Raw genomic sequence first — 15,085 nt, 5'->3', positions numbered from 1 at the left:
GATTTTTTTTTTAGCTCAGTCACAATCTCCTGATTCTCCTCACAGCGACTGATTCGATGTTCTGCCTCTCTGCTTTTGTCTCAGTGAATATTGATTGCAGCTATTGTTTTCCTGAGTGCCCCGTGTTCCCTGTGACACCATCAGTATCTGAGACTGAACTGTCGACACGTCACACACATTATTTCGCCTGCCAGTCAGAGTCTCCTCTTCCTTCTCTTTTCCTGCAGCAGAGGAGCACAAACACGAGGAAACAGCTTCTTCTTTTTTTTTTTTTTAACTCCCCTTCAAAATGCGTTCAGGGGAGACGATGTTTCAGTAATTTTATAATTTAATGTTTTGCCTTCCAAACCTGAAGGCAGTCACTGTAAATAATTCTGCTCTTCAGCTTCTCGATGAAGACAAAGAAAAACAAAAAAGGTGTTGACATGTTGTGGTTACGGTGAGGGCGGGGCTTCCTGTGTCCTCACCTGGAGGGAGGTTCTTTGGCGAAGTCGGGCAGAGGGTAGCTGACGTAGTCCTCGTCCAACAGGAACACATCGGTGCTGGTCAGGATCAAAGTCCTGGGCTGGAGGACAGGAGCTGAGGCGGAGCCAGAACCAGAGGAGGAGTGTCCTGAGAGAGTGGAGACCTGGCTGGGCAGACTGCTGGGGACCTGGACCTGAAGGAAAGGGACAAAGAGCAGGTAAAAATATTAATGATTATTAAGCAGACCAATACAGAGACTGGAAATATAAAATCCATTATATGTAGACCTGCAGATATTGTTTATATTAAAACTTTTTTCATACTGGTGACAAATAATATCACACGAGGAAAGTGCAAATCGTACAAACTAAACTTTTTAAAAGGAACAAATAAATGGGTGGAGGTAATAGTTAGAGGTGAATTACAACGATTTTTAAACCTGATTCCACTTGGGGGAAGTGGACAAAGGCTGTGAACACTTGTTAGCAAACAGTTTCCCATTTATACATTCAGCAGACACGGAGCCACATTAGCATTCATTCGGAGTCGTGCTGCTTATCTGCTGAATGTTTCACAACAAAGAACATCGCTATGAGATCTGTGAGAGTCAATAAAAACAGTGAAGTTAAAGAGACTTAAGACACTATAAAGCTCTGTAGGCTTGAGGGGAACTTCAGTCAGGTGAGTGTTTGTGATCCATTACCAATATTAAAATATTAATTATAGCTGCTTTAAATGAATAGTTCGACATTTTGAGAAATATTCTTAATGCTGATTAAATTTCAAATATCCAGCTACTGACACATTTAAAGCTTAATAATGTAGAAAACACAGTGTATGTTTCCAGTTTTGTGCAGGAACTATGTGAACAGCTGGTCGCAGTCAGTGTGTGCAGCTTCCTGTGGTGTTGTCGTCACATTGAGGTTGCCACTGAAGCACTGGGCGGATGGATACACCATGTTTCAGTCCTCTAAAATCACAAACTACAATTAAAATTCTTACCTGGAAGACCAGCAGGTACAGCAGGACGTTGAAGGAGCGTGAGGACGAGGACGCTGCGCTGGCCGGAGTCTTCCTCTCTGCCACGATGAAGGTCAGGTCTCCCATCTCTTCCTCACTGGGATAAATAAACTTCACCCTGCTGCTGTGGACCAGCTCGTAGTTCTGCATCTTACCTGCAGGGGAAGACAAAATCCCATCTGTTACCATTGTCAAGTTGACACCAGCTCAGATAGATATAGAGAGAGATTGACTGATATACTTTATTGATCCCAAGATAGAAAACTATTTTGTTAAAGCAGCGTGACATCCAGATGGACGGGGAATTCACAACATAAAGGATCTACTCCAATACAATATAAATACAATAAAATATAAACATAAAATAAAATACTATACACATCAGACAAGTGTGCAAAGACGTTTGAAGGTAGAGGGAAGGAAGGAATTTGTGCAAATTCACAGAAGGAGCAGACAAAGACACAAGTAAGGTGTGAGAGATTTATTTATTTAGGTTAAGTTTTCCTGTATCGGTCCTTGTGAGAGCGAAACAGAACCAGCCTGTTCCAAAATGGACTAACAGTTCCTCCAGTGTCTTCTCCACCACAACTTCAAAGGTATCTGGTTTTGCAACGAATTACGGAGGCAGCCTTAATCTGTTTATTAAGTCTGCTGATGTTGCCAACAGACTGAGGGAAGATTTCCAACATTTTGCTGCTCACATTGAAAGATCTCAGCTTCCTCTGGAAATAGTCTGCTCATTCCCCTTCTTATATACCGAGTCAGCTCTGCTCTTCCAGTTAAATCTGTGGTCAATGTGGATGAAAAAACTTCCTAATTTTAATAAATCAAACAAATTATTCTAACTTTGCAGACATATAGTTAGGGCTACGATGATATAAACCATGAAAGACAATGTTTTTAGAAGGTGGGTCACATTATTATTTGAGGACTCTGTTCTATTTCTTCCTGTTACAATAATAGACAGTAGCATTATGGGTTGCATTTAACCCTAATATTGTTAGGCTAGCATGTTTCTTCATGTCCGTTAATATCGTGTATTTTAGAGTATGTCGGACCTAAACATGTTCAAGAAGCCCACTTTAACCCTCAGGAGTTTGTAACGGCCTGTGTAACATGTTTGATGATTTTAACACTGTCACAGAGTCATAATAAGAAGCTCAAAGAAGTCTGAAACATACTAAGTTAGAGAAATGAATTCTCACCATTCTAACAGCCTGACAGGAGAAGAGTGTGAGCACTGTACCTGACTGAGAAACATCTTGGAGACAAATGTGGGATTTATGCAGTAATGAAAGTGTTGCTTCTGTGATCTCTCTTAGAGTCATGTATGTGGAGGGCAGAGCGTTGTATCCCTGCGTTGTTACCCGTGTTTGTGTTGGTGAACTGGGAGTAGAAGTCCTGATCTGATGGTTCTGGAGGAGGAAGCTGCTGCTGCAGGCTGAGAGCCGACATCAGTTCCTGAAGGAAGACGCCCGTCCCGTAACTGTCCCTGCTGAGACAGCACACGATATGGTCGGCCGAACGACCTGCAAACACAGGGGAGAACGAGAGAGAGAGGGAGAGAGAGGATCCATGAATAATTAAGAGAGTGACACAGAGTGATATCACACAGAGTTTGTGTGACCTCTGCAAACACCAAGTGCGTTCACATCCACTGACCTACGACTCTGAAGTACTGGTCGAACAGTCCCACATTGACAGACAGCAGCTCAGACAGTCTGATGGACAGACAGCAGCACAGACAGACGTCCGGATCTCCAGAGTCCATTACGTCCAACACTGCCAGAGAGAGACAGACGGACAGAGAGAGAGACAGACAGAGAGAAAGACTCGTTGGAGACTGGTTGTGATATCTGACTGCTGATATCTGACTGCTGATATCTGACTGCTGATATCTGACTGCTGATATCTGACTGCTGATATCTGGTCTGTGGAAATATCTCTCTCCCTCTTCATTGTTATCTGTTTATTNNGAGAGAGAGAGAGACAGAAAGAGATACAAAGAAGAGATTTAACTAAAGTCTACAGCCCCAGCAGTTGGTATTTTGTATGCAACACTCACACCAGGTTTGGTTGTGAAAGTCTATACAGTTACCATCTTAGTGGGTAAAAGGAATGTATCCATGGCAACAGGAGCAGTATTATTCTCAAATTACATGATGCTATTTTAAATGTAATCTTTTCACACTCTGACTGAGCCGATCACGTCAATTCATCCTACCTGAGTGCTGACCGAGCGTGGAGGCGGAGTCTTCCAACAGGAAGTAGATTGTATCGGTGGAGAGCAGCAGACAGCAGGTGAGCTCGGACTCAGGAGACTTGTAGAGAACCACAGACAGCCACAGGACCTGTCTCACCTCCTCTGCCTCAGACTGATTCAACAGAAAAGTTAAAAAAAAAAAAAAAGTTGAGATTGAATTTTGAACAAGAATATAAACACTGACTGAAGAACTTTGCTGAAATTAAAAGTGATCGATGTTGTGGGAGAACAAGCTTTCTTTGAACTGGGACAGAAAAAAATCCTCAAAAAAAAAAAAAAATGACTTCAGTCATCAAATGATTTCCCTCATGTCTGTAAGAAGTCAATGTTAGATTTCTATGAGGAGACTTTTTTAGTGACTATTGTGTCACAACCCGACTCTACATGCTGTCTTTATCTTATTTAATTTATTTTATCTTCAAGATAAAATTAATTGGAAACTACTTTAGTTAGTCTTATTATAGTTCTGACTCTTCTAGTTTTGCACTAATTAACATTTTATGATGTCACTTTTGGCTCTGGGAACATAAATCAGTCACGAAAATAATTGTTAGTTGCGACCTTGTAAATTTAAAATTCTTAAAACAACTATGATTTACTTATCTGGCAGAAAACATAACATCAAGATGGATTCAACGACAAATGCAGCACTGGTGTGTGTGTGTGTGTGTGTGTGTGTGTGTGTGTGTGTGTGTGTGTGTGTGTGTGTGTGTGTCCTACCATCGCTATATATCTGTGGAAGTAGGCTAGCAGTTGCGGTCCTCCAAGCCCTGCCAGGAGTTTCAGTCCTGGGGAGAGTCCCGGGGTGAGGTGGGGGGACGGCTGGTTCTCCTCCACTTGGAGGCGGGTTGAGTCCCAGCTGAGGAGGAAAAGGGAGGAAAAGATAAAAATATCAACAACAGTAATTAAGTAATCTCTCATGCTTGATGCAGAGCTGCTGTGGGAAAAGAAGATGACACGCTGTGCTCCCTGATGTTTGTTGAATGAATGTTGACTTTCAGGTCTTACAATCAAGGAGATTAATTAGTGTCCCAGCTACTATAATTATTGAGCTTTTATTTGAACACCACAGTTCCCAGATACAACATATAACAGCAACGGTCAATAAATCCTCTGAAGTGATAATTAGAGCCTTATAGTCGCTGATACTGATACTGATACGTACTATAAAGTAAATCTGTTTCTCTTTATATTACCTCAAACATATCTCTGATGTTTACTTATAACGTAACATATAGTGGACACTGGTATATCTGTGAAGAGATAACATCAGCAGACTCCTGTGATTAAGTGCTGAAATTACAGCTTCGTTGACATCCATCAGCATTTACTCTGCATCATGGTTTGTTTTAGATAAATAAATGTCGTATACACCCATAAATAGGTGCCCTGATAAGATAAGTACATTGTGTTTACAGTATTAGCCCACTGTGTAACTTTAATCAAAGTACAAGCATGATATTAGCATGATATAAATGCAGACATAAGAAGAAGAATTCTGCTGTTACATGGCGAGAAAGTAATACATGTTAACAGAATATAAACAGAAGTGCTCCAGAAGTCTACCTGTTGGTGCTGTGTGATTTTCTGGCACTGGTGCAACAGCACTGGTCTCTGGATCTGTAACGGCCTAAAAACACAACAAGGAGGTGTGAAACAAACTGAGAGAAGAAACAAGCGAGGGTCAAACTAAATTAGAATTAAGCCTGAGGGGAATTTCCTTCTTGGTGTGAGTGTTTGAGCAGGTAGTTGGTCTTCACCTTGCCCTTGGTGCGGACTGGGCGTGCAGGGCCGGGGCAGGGCCACCATCTTCAGCCCCTCCAGAGAGGCTCTCCGCTGGCTCAGCTCCCCCAGAAAGGAGCTTCTGTCCTGGGCCAGAGGGAAGAGCAGCAGCAGCCTCTGTCCGCCCAGCAGCAGCTCCACAGCGTGACTCCTCCTAGACACAACATGATGGTTAAAGATAATTACAATACTTAAAAAAAGCAAACAATGATTAACCTTTGTGTGCCACCAGAATAATTACAAACCTTTAGAAAACCTGATCAATAAAAAACTGATAAATAATAATTGTGCATGTTAAGGATCAACTAATAAACCCAAAGCTAAGTCAGTACTGAATGGCAACTGTAAATCTTTAAATGTAAGATGGTGTGTGACAGAAGGGGCCCTGATCTTCCAGTTTAATTCATTTATAGTCGGAGAAGGGAGGTCGTCAAATCAAATCATACTACAGTTATTAAAACACTATTTTCCAAGCTAGCCCAAGAAACAAAAAGTTAGAACATCCATTCATCCGATCACAGCCTCTGTACCTGTGGTGGTGTTTTGGGTCGGGGCAGGAGGTGTCGCTGGTTCTGTCCCCGACCAGAGAAGCGCTCTCTCTGGGGTGAAGCACCACGGAGCCGAGGGGCACCCGGACCAGCCTGCACCAGGAGGAAGAGGAGGAGGAGGAGTGATGAAGGTCACCGCTCCTCCTCTCTCTTTCTGCCAGCTCTCTGAAGTCCACCTTCAGCACCCAGAGGTGTCGGTGGGTGAGAAAGAGGAGAGAGGGGAGGCCGGGCTCCTCCGTCTTGGATAAAATGTCTGACAGGAGGGGGTGGGCGTCCGGGGCAGAGGAGGAGGAAGACGAGGAGGGAAGAAGGTGGGCAGGATAGCCTCCCTGGGCTCCCTGACTCTCCTCCAGCTCCCAGGAGTTGATGAGCGATCGAGGGAGGAGCTGAGGAGTGTTGGGGGGCTCCGGGTTAGTCTGAGATCCTGCAGCCTGGAAAACAAATGAGGAGGTTTTCTACATAATAATACAGAAATTAAAGCTGTTTGACGAATTACAGACTGAACCGTGTTGATTTTATGTCTTTAATGAAATGCTGTCTGCAAATTAAACTTCTTTTTTGGGGCAATAAAGTACAGCACTGCTCTTAAATGTAAAATATTTAAAAGAGCACTTGATTTAACACCTAAGATGAAACAAAAACTCATGTAATCAAAACTGAAAAATCAACAGTGATTGAAAATTGAGTAGAAGCTGTTTTTTGATTATAGGGACCCTAAGAGGCTCATGTGCTGCTCTCTGACCTGGATCAGCACCGTCAACTCGGTCCTGGTCTGCCGAACCCCCTCGGCCTCGGAGAAAATGTACCAGCGGGTCGAACCGTCTTTGAGTCCGAAGGCGAGGCAGGAGTCGGGGAGCTCGAGTCGGGAGGAGAGCAGGAGCCGGGAGTACGGCAGCAGGAGGTCCACCTGCAGGCTGGACAACACCTCCTCCGCAGACGGACTCTGCTCCTGGTCTGAAAACAGGAGAACAGATCGCTCTTCAGCACAAAGCAAAATCATCCAAATGTTGGCTTGATTGATTTATTTTTATCTTACAACACACTCGGTTGTAACTGGTATAACATACTTTTACTGGCCACCAAGTTATAGGTCGGTCCTGCTGTTGGTCTTTATTATGATTTTACTGTTAATTAGCAGCCACGGTAGATTAAGTTTGACTTTAAGGCAAAAATTATTGTCAGCTTTGTGATGACAAAAAAAGGAGGAAGAAGTGTCCTTGTAATAATTGTTCAGTTATTTCTTGGTTTCTGTCAAAGATTTACATACGTGTATCCAATTAAATATGTTTTGGATCAACCTGCATGGGACTGTTGTTGTTTCCTCCTCTGTTCTGTCTGATGTTGAACAGTTCAGTGTCTCCATTGTTGTCTATACTCCACTTTTAAGGAAAGGTAACTAGATTTAACTAACTAGAACACAAGTCAAGCTCTGTTTCACTTCCTGTTACTAAACAGGGTTTAGGTCTGGTGATGCATCTGTCTGACTGTTGGTTTGAAGAACAAGCCTTTTCATTTTGGACTAGATAGATATGTCTCAGAGCATTTCAATTTTTTTATCCTTCCATGAACAAAAGTCTAATGAAGCAGGATTAACTGGATAACTACCTGCTTCAGACGTCACAGCAAAGTTATCCAGTTTACATAATAATCCTGCTACATTAGAGAAACCTCAAATTACTGAATTACTTCAATCTAAGATGGGTAGCAAAACACAATTCATACAAATAAATATACCAAACAGCAGTTGCAACCACAGTTTCCATATTTGTTTGTATAAAATATACAAACAAAGTTCACCTGCGTCATGATTGGTCCACGTGAAATCATCTGGTAGGTACAGAAGGCCCAACAGCCGGTCCGTCAGCACCAGACACGCCTCCTTCTGCTCCACCTCCTCCTTCACCTGAAGACAGTAGCACCACAGAATCCTGCTGACCTGCACCTCCTCCTCACCACACAGCTCCTCCTGGTGGCCAACGGGCTCTTCTGCAGGAGGAACAGCAGGTGACGTGGAAGAGGAGCAGACCGACTCCTCAACAGAGTCATCCAGACCCATCTCAAAGTATCCGTCCCTGGAGCCTGGACTGTAATAATGAGCATAAAACAGTGGATGAATCAAGAATCATCCGTACTTTATGTCATTTCAGTGTTTATACTTTTTTACATTTTGATATTATAAAAAAATACACAGTTCAGACATAATAATATCAGCAACTTCTGTAAATCCCCAAATTTGTGTGAATTACAGGGGATCTCAGAAGCCCAGAAACTATTTAGGAAACCAGTTTTCAGGGACCTCAGAAACCAGTCTAACCATTAGGGGATCCAACAAACTACTGGGTATTTTAAGCACTCTTAAGAACATCTGGGGAATCACAGAAACCAGTGGGAACAACTGAGAAACCCAGGAACCACCAGGAATTTATGGGAATCACCAAAACCAGAAGGACGTTTAGGGAAACCAGTCAGGTCCCTAAAAAACAGCAGGATTGTCTAAGAAACCAGTGGGACCTTTAGGGTATCCCAGAAATCATTGGGAATTCTGAAACATCAAGGATCCCACAAATGAGTAGGCTTTAAGGGAATCACAGGAACCAGTAAGAGAAGGTTGCTGGTTAAATTACCTGGGACTTCCCACCTCGGTGCCCTCGACACGGGACTGAAGAACCTCTCTGGACTCAGATATCTTCTCTTCCTCCCCCTCCTCCGCTTTCTCTTCCTCCTCCTTTGTCTTGTTCTTCTGCTCCTCCAGGGTGGAGCTGAGAAGATGGGAGAGCTGGGTAATGAAGTCTTTGTTGTGGGAGGAGAGGGAGAGCAGCGGAGTAGGAAGTAGGGGACACCAGGCGGCGCTGCAGGAGAAGCAGGTGGTTTCAACTGGTCTGGAGGAGGAAGAGGAGCAGTCACAACTGGAGGAGAGAGGAGGGAAGGGTGCAGATTTCTTTTTAATTGTCTGCGATGTAATCTGCACAGAAGAAACACTCGCCCACCATCATTTAACCAACTGTAGAATCACTTGTTTTATTGCTGTTAAGCTATCGTCCTCAACACGGTGAAACTCAACATTTCCTTTTCTTTCTTAATATTCTTTGTGAAGAAGGACTCAGCCTCTGTACATGGGGTGCCAGCTCCACCAGGTGAGCTACCAGGGCACGCCATCCAGCACAGATTATTTCACATTAAAAGCGTTCTAGTGGCTCGAGATGTTGAGTTTCACTGACGGTAGGATAACAGCAATGAAAAAAGCATTTAAAGTAAAAGCAACTGGATATTTATTTACTGTTGCTGCTTTATATTATAGTAGTAACACTGTTATTTGATACTGACCAGACAGTAATAGTAGGAGTCGTAGTAGTAGAAGCCCTTGTGGGAGCTCCACCTTGTGTGTGTTCAGACAGACTGACAGCAGGTTGTTGTACCTGCAGACAAACACATGAAGCATCAGCAACATCCGTTATTTGAGCTAAATGCTCACAATGACTATGGTAGCACATTATGTTGAACACGTTGACCATGTTAGTTTAGTATGTCAACATATGGAAAGATGTATTTTAGCATTAAACTCAAAGTAGAGGCAAATATGAGGCTGATAATCCTTTCAACATTTGTCAAGCTATTTTATTCTGGACCGCAGTGTGACACACAGAAACGTTTACAAGACTATTGTTATTATTAATGTCAGTATTTTCAGTCCGTATTTGAGACCTCTGACAGTTCAATCTGTAAATATCTCACATTTAGTTGCATCCTTCACAATGCACATTCACACATATTTGCATTAAGACATTGTGTTCAGTGATACACTCCTAATCTGCATACATTTCCTCCTTTTACATAAAATCTTTTACACATTTCTGGACAGTCCCTGACCCTCCACTCCTCCCATCCAACCGCTATCCTATTGGTTGTCATGGTAACAGACACCTGCCCTCCCCGGTGTTTCAGGTATGTGTGTGTGTGTGTGTGTGTGTGTGTGTCTGACCTGGGCGGGGTCAGCAGACAGGAGGTTTGTATTAGTGTTAAAGCTTGCGGGGGGAGGTGCAGCGTCCACAGGAGGGAGGACACTGGGGGGAACTGCGGCTCCTTCTCCGTTCGTCACTTCTGAAACAGAAACCAAACGGATGAGCGACACTGACAGCGAGGAGCAAAGTTTGACTGATGTGACAAGTCTTAAAATCTGAAAATTTATGTTCACAAAGTTTTACATATTTTTGTGTTTTGAACTGTTGGAGAAAATAATAACAGATGAATCGATTGTTGGTTGAAATCTGACATAAGAGGCTTAAAAATGATCAACACTGGCTGCTCTAAGCTCCAGTTGAGAACATATTCATGCATACAGAAATATGTTATCAGAGGTAATGAACACCAGATTTTTCAAATCTTCTAAAAAAACAAACACATGCCACAACAGTCAAACATCACAAAGTACCGACATGCGTTTGGTTCTTACTGTTCAGATTCAGACACTGGCGCAGTGTGCAGCCTGTACTAAGCCAGAACAAATATTAGTGTCACAGACGGAGGTTAATGAGCAATGAGCAGGGTGTCACACAGCCTCCAGCCAAACATCGGTGAATATCAGTTTCTGAATAATTATTCTCCTGTCGAGTTCCACCAGCTGTTTGTAAATCCATAACTCAGTCTGTGTCTAATGGCTCAGAAATAAACTTATCTAGAAGAAATGGAGAGATGGTTTTTAAATGACCTCAAAAATATATTTGATATTTCTGTACTAATATTTCTAGTTAATGAAGCATTTTGAACTAATGGTTTTCATAATGCCAGACTTTAGGAGCCCCTTCAGCACAACTACTTCCAGAGCTGATGCAGCTGACGTACAATTTTCCAATAATATCAGAGTTGCAGTGCTTTTATAGAAGGATCAGTTGTCTTAGTAAAGCATCAGTTAGCTCTACTTGTAGTCTGATAATCAGATTCATTCTTCTGTCAAACATCTTGATCTCGGATTATTCAGCTGTAAACCAATTAGCAAAGACTAATTTATCCGTCCTGTAATGCAATTTTCTGTTGACAAAGAAGCCGTGGCAGCAGTGGTTGCCAGCAGCGTTCCACTTAAAGTCTGTGAGGTCGATTGAAGAAACGTGGATTTAAGAGAGTAGCCAAATTACAACAACTTGTACAGCTGCAAACATCTAAAAACACACTTTACAGTCGCAGTGTTTCTGTGTATTATTATAGTTGGTTGGTGTTAATATAACTACAGCTACATTTTATGTAAGGATGAATGAGGCTGGTGCAACCTGCGTGATGAATAAATGTCATCTTATGTTAAAAGAGTTTTAAACAGCTGAATCAACAGACAACTGAAGCAAAGCATCTACAACAGGAAATATAAAGCTGAGAGATTTTTTAGAGGTTAAAGAAGATGCTCTCTATCGGGAATGATAGCAGCAGGTTAGCTTCAACAGGTAACAGGTTTTTTTCCACTGCAGCAGAGTGACGCCCTGCGTTAACAGTTCCTGATGCATTTACAGCTCTTAGGAACATTCATAAGATACAGATCACAAGAGGAAAACCCACACTGTATCCAACCAGACTCAGAGTCTCACATAACTGCAATGGAAAAAAAGTGTTAGCCACTGTAGTGCTAATCCTTGTTATCTGAAGACAAAAGACAAAATCAGTGAGAATTAAACAAAACTTTGTCTTTAAGGAAAGCAGCAGCCAGACAGATTTTATGTTTTCACGTTTCTACACAAATTCAATAAAATATACATAACATAACTCTTTGGACTGCTTTGGAAGGTGGATTTGTTTCATTGTTGATGAAGCTACGTTCGCAGATTTCCCCTGTTTCCTGTCTTTGTGCTAAACTAGGCTGAGCACATCCATAGGCGCATAAGAAGTGGAAGGAAATAAAAATACTGTGATTAAGCCTCTGACTTTCACTAAGCTATTTCACTGTTAGCTATCTGTCAAGTAGGTGTACGAGGAACACACATTAGGACAATGTTATTAAAGTTGTAAACAGAAGGTAACAGGAAATCAATAAAATTAATTAAACAACAGTTTTGATCATTGAATTTATCGTTTTAGTCGCTCATTAAGTCAAAACACCAACTATTTTCCAGTTCCAACAATTAGCAGATTTACTGCCTTTCTCTGTTTTATATCGTAAACTAATAGCATTGTAACAAATGTCTTTTTTTCTTTACATTTGAAGCTTCTATTTAGGTTTTTGAACGAAGCTTTAGATGTCTGTCTGTCTGACACCAACCCCCTGAAAACAAAAAAAAAAACAAAAACACAATCCGCAATTTGAATAAAGTGATTCATCAGATTAAATGAGTTAGTCTTCTTTTGTTAAGTAAAGGCAGAATAAGTAGGATTTGTGGTTGCCGTTTGTAAACACACAATTGAAAGTTGGGAGAGAGAGAGGTAGAGGGTCGATGTGGAGAGGGAGCAAACCAGTGAATTAGAGAAGGTTATTTTTCGGATTTTGTTTATGCTCTAAAGCACAACAAATAAACAAGGCCACACCTCCGCAAAGTCCTGGGGGAAGGAACCACATTGTCTGCTGTGTGATTGTGTGTATGATTGTGTGTGTGTCTCAGCACTGCCCTCCATCAGACAGACACACACAGACCTGCAGCTCACAACACAGACTGAGAGCATTTAGGAAAGAGACGGAGAGAGTGGACAGATTAATCAATAATTAAAATCATTACTAGCCTCAGCTTCATCGTCCGCAGTCAGCTGTTGTTTTTTTGGGAATCACCAAAGAGCAGAGAAACATATCGGTCTGTCTGGCCGCTGCCTTACAGCAGAAATAACAACCACCGTCCCCCCACCCTCCCCTCAGACCTGCACAGCCTGATACATACATGATTACCTTGGCTGGGGCAGGCAGCCTGCTGGGCCGGACAGGAAGAGGAGGAGGAGGAAGAGGAAGAGGAGGAGGTGACAGCAGGGGGAGCAACAGCAGAAGAGCAGCAGGAGGAGGAGGAGGAGGAGGAGGAGGAGGAGGGGAGAGAGGAGGAGGAGAGGTGAGGAGGTGCAGCGGCAGACAGCCTGGTCTCCTCACTGATCTGACGAGAGGACAGAGAGGAGGAAGCCTTCAGAGAGCAGCAGTCACCTCATCATCATCATCATCAACCAGATCACATCCTAAAACCTAAAACCTGCTACCGGCCGCTCCATCAGCAGCAGAGCAACAGTCACTTTATTAAGACTGATGTGTTGCAGCTGCATTAGTCCAGCTCTGCTCTGGTTGGGTGAGTTCTATGAGGCTGAGGCAAATCTGTGTGCTGAAAGTTTGAACATAACCTTCCGACGTTCCTGAAAGCTTTTTCAGTTTTCTTTAAAGCTGTAAATCTGCGAACAAGCTACAATCAATATTTTGCTTTCGTGAACCTTGTGATCGATAGTTTCCTTCTGCAGAAAGAGCTCGTAAAGGTTTGTGTTCAGGAGATATTAATACACTGCCCTGAAAGACTGCGATCGCTTCCTGTGTGGGTGTCCAGCCTTCAGCATGAAGCCACTTTTACTTTTAAACATTCTGTCTGAAAGGTGGAGCAACATGTAGATTATTTACTCTGTATGGTAGTCAAACTATTAAAACCCAACACACTCAGTAATGAGCTTCTGCTAAGCCTATTTTTATGTTACAAAAGCAAGAACACTCCTCTGTATACATTTATCTAAGAAAAAACATCACTGTTGAGTACAGACACATTTCATTAATAATAAATAAAAGCCTAGCCTGGTTCTGAAGCTCTGAAAGGCCACACACACGCATCTCTGATTTATTCAGTGATTCAAATACGTCAGATGTTGTGCTTATTGACTTATTGATTCTCCTGTGGGAAAAACAACCGAGCCAATCAAAGCTTTACAGGCAGGACTAAGACTGTGGACGTCATCTTCCTGTACAGTCACACATTAAAATTAATCTTGGTTATTCTGGATACTCTGATAATGACCAACAAGCAGCAAACTTACAAGATTGTTCTGCAGGAAGAAACAGTTGAGTGAAATAATTAACTGTAGCTTCTTCAAAAAGGTCCACAAAATATTTTCCACACATTTTAGCTCACAAACTTCACGGAGCAGTTTACATTGGTGCATTGTTACGAGTAAGATTACAACCTCACATATCGAATAATGCCCAAACGTATATTTGTATTACATCTTAACTCTGCTGCTGACGTGCACGATCTCTGGTTTGTGACTGCAGTATGTGCAGTACGTGCAGTGACTAGCAGAGTGTGTTTCAATAACAGCTGGTCACTCTTCAGGCTTCAGAGATCTGTTAGTAATTAACTTGAGATCAGGATCACTATTGATCACATCTAGTCGGTGGATTTTGTCTTGCGGTGATTTCTGATTGTTCTACAAGAGTTAGGAGTTAGTTGATGTAGTGGTTTTAGAATTAACAACTACTCGAGCAGGGTTAATCTATTTGGGAGCTCTGTGACAAAGATGTAACATTCAACAGTGGTTTGAGCTCAGAAGGTCAAAGTCTCAGGAGTCCAATCAGTGCACAGCATGAGTTTACTTCCTCTGATACTGATGAAGCTGAAATATTCAGTGCTGTCTGATAAATTCTTCTTAAGAGATACAGAAAGTGTCTTGGTTTAAGCTCTGCTGTTTCACAGTCCTAAAAGAGATTTATAAATTACTTATTCACACATAAATGATTTAAACTCTCAACAGTTCTAATAATAATCCTTAATGTGCAAACTGTAAGTTAACTTTATTAAATACTGACAGTTGAACCATATAAACTAGTCTGGTAGATTCAGTGTAACAGAACAGACCTTCTTGTCGCCGCTGCTCATCCTGTCTTTGACTTCTTTGGCTTTCTGAATGGCTTTCAACACTTCCACTGTGTCTAGCTCCTTCTCTGTTGTCACTGTACCGTCCAAACAAACCTGATGACGCAGAGACAAAAGACAAAAACACACACAGTTTTTTTTAAAAAGCAGTAGAATCAACAGTATTAATAACAACAGCTGAATGAATGCTAATGCTACCAGAAGTACAG

The 15,085-nt window shown here is 42.1% G+C and overlaps 1 protein-coding gene across 1 annotated transcript in view; it reads right to left on the bottom strand.

The window, feature by feature from the left end:
• The window catches only part of nisch (nischarin), a gene marked incomplete at its 3' end in the record, with an annotated part of 29,171 nt that overhangs the window by 3,531 nt on the left and 10,555 nt on the right, over positions 1-15,085 (bottom strand). The window contains 16 exon segments of the mRNA XM_035661967.1: positions 468-658; positions 1,468-1,640; positions 2,853-3,014; positions 3,148-3,267; positions 3,710-3,860; positions 4,469-4,607; positions 5,315-5,378; positions 5,509-5,684; positions 6,061-6,509; positions 6,821-7,032; positions 7,876-8,162; positions 8,703-8,984; positions 9,403-9,494; positions 10,058-10,176; positions 12,932-13,127; positions 14,859-14,972. Coding sequence (XP_035517860.1) covers positions 468-658; positions 1,468-1,640; positions 2,853-3,014; positions 3,148-3,267; positions 3,710-3,860; positions 4,469-4,607; positions 5,315-5,378; positions 5,509-5,684; positions 6,061-6,509; positions 6,821-7,032; positions 7,876-8,162; positions 8,703-8,984; positions 9,403-9,494; positions 10,058-10,176; positions 12,932-13,127; positions 14,859-14,972 — 2,927 coding nt within the window.

This window comes from Morone saxatilis, unplaced genomic scaffold (genome assembly GCF_004916995.1).
Source record: "Morone saxatilis isolate NCDOM2014 unplaced genomic scaffold, NCSU_SB_2.0 Contig18, whole genome shotgun sequence".
Classification (NCBI taxonomy): Eukaryota; Metazoa; Chordata; class Actinopteri; family Moronidae; genus Morone; species Morone saxatilis.
This window is presented reverse-complemented; position numbering and strand designations above follow the sequence as displayed.